At 36.9% G+C, this 3,795-nt stretch overlaps 2 protein-coding genes across 2 annotated transcripts in view; both read left to right on the forward strand.

The window, feature by feature from the left end:
• Window positions 1–3,549, forward strand: part of LOC128251149 (zinc finger protein 271-like) — a 19,074-nt gene extending 15,525 nt beyond the window's left edge. The window contains exon 3 of the mRNA XM_052977620.1: window positions 2,429–3,549. Coding sequence (XP_052833580.1) covers window positions 2,429–3,308 — 880 coding nt within the window. The 3' untranslated portion in view covers window positions 3,309–3,549. The remainder of the gene's footprint in view (window positions 1–2,428) is intronic.
• LOC128251145 (zinc finger protein 836-like) overlaps window positions 1–3,795 on the forward strand; it is a 49,564-nt gene that overhangs the window by 36,033 nt on the left and 9,736 nt on the right. The gene's annotated exons all lie outside the window — the stretch shown is intronic.

The following is a 3,795-nucleotide window of genomic DNA, read 5'->3' on the forward strand; positions in this document are numbered from 1 at the left end:
CCCTACCCTGTCACAAAAATTGAAAAAAAAAAAAAATAGTGTACTAGGTGTAAAATAATGTGTAGTAAATGAATACAAAGGAAAGTACCATTCGAGCATGATTGATGCCAGTGCCACCTGACTGGCCCCTGCACCAGTGGCACTTGAAAAGCACCCATTATACTCTCATCCAGTGATTTTAAGAGGTAGGAAAAAGATATAGTTTTAATATTATACTTTTACTTCATTTCACTTATACATGCAAAAACTCTAACATGTTTATTTTTAAATGAATATATCATTCGTTATCTCTCCACACACTTATTGGAAGATGGCAAAGAACTAAGAAATACCATCAGAGAGGCAGTAGCATTTAGAATGCCCCGTCAGTTACTCAATTTGTTTGCAATGATTTGCTTATTTAACCATCCTCAAAATGCCCTTCAAATATGGAATGATTACACAGAGCACTTACAGAACATGATACAGCCACTGCTGAAAATCTGGCTTTACATTCATTGAGTGGCATATTCTGGGAACATGGAACCTCGAGCAGCAAGTTTGGTTTGTCAGAACCCATTGCAGAAACATTTACAAAGGATAATGACATGTCAGTTTGGGTTGTAAAATGATGGTGATGATGATGACCTGCAAAACAAGTTCCTGCTAAGAAAACCATTTTCCCATTCTTTCGTGTGTCAGGCAGAGATCTTTCGGCCAGATGCTCTTCCTGTTATCAACCATTACCAGTTTCCAAGCAAGGTAGTACTTCCTCATGTCTGGATATACTTTTATGTTGATGTGCATTGATATGTGTTACATGATGTGAAGACACACACTCACACACAGGACAGATTCTGTCTACCAAATCTACTCAGATGGCTTTAGATGCACTAGTGCCATTAAAGAAGACACTTGCTCAAGGTGATGCTCTGGGATTGAACTTGAAACCACATGAGTGGAAATCCAAGTTCTTAATTTGTTTTCCAATTTTGTTGGTTTTTCATCATTCATCAGTGTTTATTCCTGTTTGATCTGTCATGAAAATCGTACATCCTGTCACTCTCCATGTGATCACGCGACCAACTAGAAATAACAGCACCTTTCCCTTAAATTTCTCCTACAGGTTATGAATGTTGAAGACTGTATTGGATGATGTTATAGAAATAGACAGGAAATTCATGGATGGAATGTCTTTAATCACATGTCTGCTCAGTCAGAGATGATCTGGACTAAACAGCAATGTCAAGTTCTATTTCTGCAGAAAGACTAATGCTAGTGTCCACTATTCTGTTGTTTTATTTTAAAACTGTTACACATTGTGAAGGTGTCAGTTTAGATTACAAAATATGTCAGCTTCACACAAGATTCTGTGATGTAAATTTTGATAAATTAAAATGGTGAGTTCACCATCATCATATAACGTCCATTGTCTATGTTGGCATGGTTGGATGGTTTGAGCAGAGCTGGGAAGCTCCAGCAGACTCCAGTTTGATTCCTCATGGTTTCTACAGTTGGATGCCCTTCCTAATGCCAACCACTTCACAGTGCACAGGGTGCTTTATATGGCACTTCACAGGCACTTTTACGTGGCACCACACAGTTGCTTTAACATGATGGCACTTTTATATGGCACTGCATGTCTGCTTTTATGTGGAGCAGTCACAAGTGCTTTTTGCCACCAGAGGGATGAGTGTGAATACTTCCGCTGTGGAGTACGGGTCTTCTTGGTTACAGTGAGGTGCCGGGCATCTTGTTTCTCATATCACCTGAAGGTTTCAGCATCCTAAGTTAATTTATCAGCCCTTCCTCCCATGTCTTCCTGGGTGTCCCACTTCCATGTGTCCCATCTACTTTGAGAGTTCAGCACTTCCTTATGAAGCTGTTGTCATCCAGCTCAGTTGATCTCATTAGAAATGAATTTGTATTGTTTAAGGAACCTCAACATCTTACACTGTTGTTTCTCTCTAATTTCAGAACATCAGACAACATTGACATAACAGAAGAAACATCCTCAATATCTACCATGTTTTAGAGACTAAAAAAAAATATTATACAAAAAAGATGCCTAAGATTGTTTTATACAAATCTGGAAAAATTCTTGTGAAACATTTGCTGTTAAATAATATTAGCAGAATTTCTGAACATCACCAACTGGAGTGTCAAGAAGAGGAGCGTGTGTGTTGATTGAAGTTGGACAAATTTATTTAAGTGTTGCTAAACAAAGGTAACACTGGACAGAAATACAACAGTAGAAGTGTTTGTAAGGATTATCGTAATAAGAACAAAATGAAGAAAAATATATAAATAGGGATTTCAGAGGAAAAATAATGGAAAAGAGTGACAAAAGTATACAATTGATTTCCCCTGAATCCATGACAACAGAGATGATATCATACGAATGTGATGTCTGTACAAAGTCCTTCCTTCAAAAAATTGACCTACTTAGGCACAAACGTATTCACACAGGAGAGAAACTGTATCATTGTGATATCTGTGGTAAATCATTCTCTTGCAGTAGTAAGTTATCTACACACAAACGTTCTCATACAGGAGAGAAGCCATATCATTGTGATATCTGTGGTAAATCTTTCTCTCAAAATAATCACCTAACTCATCACAAACGTATTCATGCAGGAGAGAAACCATATCATTGTGATATCTGTGGTAAATCTTTCTCTCAAAATAATCATCTAACTGATCACAAACGTATTCATGCAGGAGAGAAACCATATCATTGTGATATCTGTGGTAATTCATTCTCTTGTAGTGGTAGCCTTACTGTGCACAAACGTACTCATACAGGAGAGAGACCATATCACTGTGATATCTGTGGTAAAGCATTCTCTCAAAATACTACCTTAAAGAAACACAAAAATATTCATACTGGGGAGAAACCATATCACTGTGATATTTGTGGTAAATCATTCTCTCAAAGTATTCACTTAACTGAACACAAACATATTCATACAGGAGAGAAACCATATCATTGTGATATCTGTGGTAAAGCATTCTCTCGTAATAGTGACTTAACTAGACACATACGTATTCATACAGGAGAGAAACCATATCATTGTGATATTTGTGGTAAATCATTCTCGGAAAATATTGCCTTAACAAAACACATACGTACTCATACAGGAGAGAAGCCATATCACTGTGATATTTGTGGTAAGCCATTCTCTGACAATACTGCCTTAGCAACACACAAACGTATTCATACAGGAGAGAAACCATATCATTGTGATATTTGTGGTAAATCATTCTCTCAAAATAGTAACTTAATGAGGCACAAACATATTCATATTAGGGAGAAAGGAAAAGGGTAGTTTCTTGTTTGCTATATATGTTTAATATTCCTGTGTTTTATGCAATTTTTTCTTTCTGCTGCTTCCTTCACCATTCATACATTCCCTTTTTCCATGGTGCTGTCGATGTTTGGTTATCTTCGCCAGAAATATTTGTCATGATATAATTGAGAAGGCTGCAGACTGGTGTGAAATATACACAAACACCTCACAAATATAACAATACTAGCAGAGGCACCTGGCGTTGCTCGGGAATGAAATTGTTGCTTATATTCTTGAAGAAAAAAAGACAAAATATGCTGTATAGAAATTTGAGAGGACATTCTGTAGATGGACTCTCAGATGAATGATGGCTGGGCGCTTCTCATGAATGGGGAAAATTGAAGATGTGCCAAAAAGCCTCATTGGTACTTGGAAACTTTTACGAAAATTAAAATGGGGATTAAATGAAAAAAATGATTTACGTGAATATCCTCACAAGAGTAATTGAAATAAATGGCGATTGTGG

The sequence above is a fragment of the Octopus bimaculoides genome, chromosome 28 (assembly GCF_001194135.2).
Source record: "Octopus bimaculoides isolate UCB-OBI-ISO-001 chromosome 28, ASM119413v2, whole genome shotgun sequence".
Lineage (NCBI taxonomy): Eukaryota > Metazoa > Mollusca > Cephalopoda > Octopoda > Octopodidae > Octopus > Octopus bimaculoides.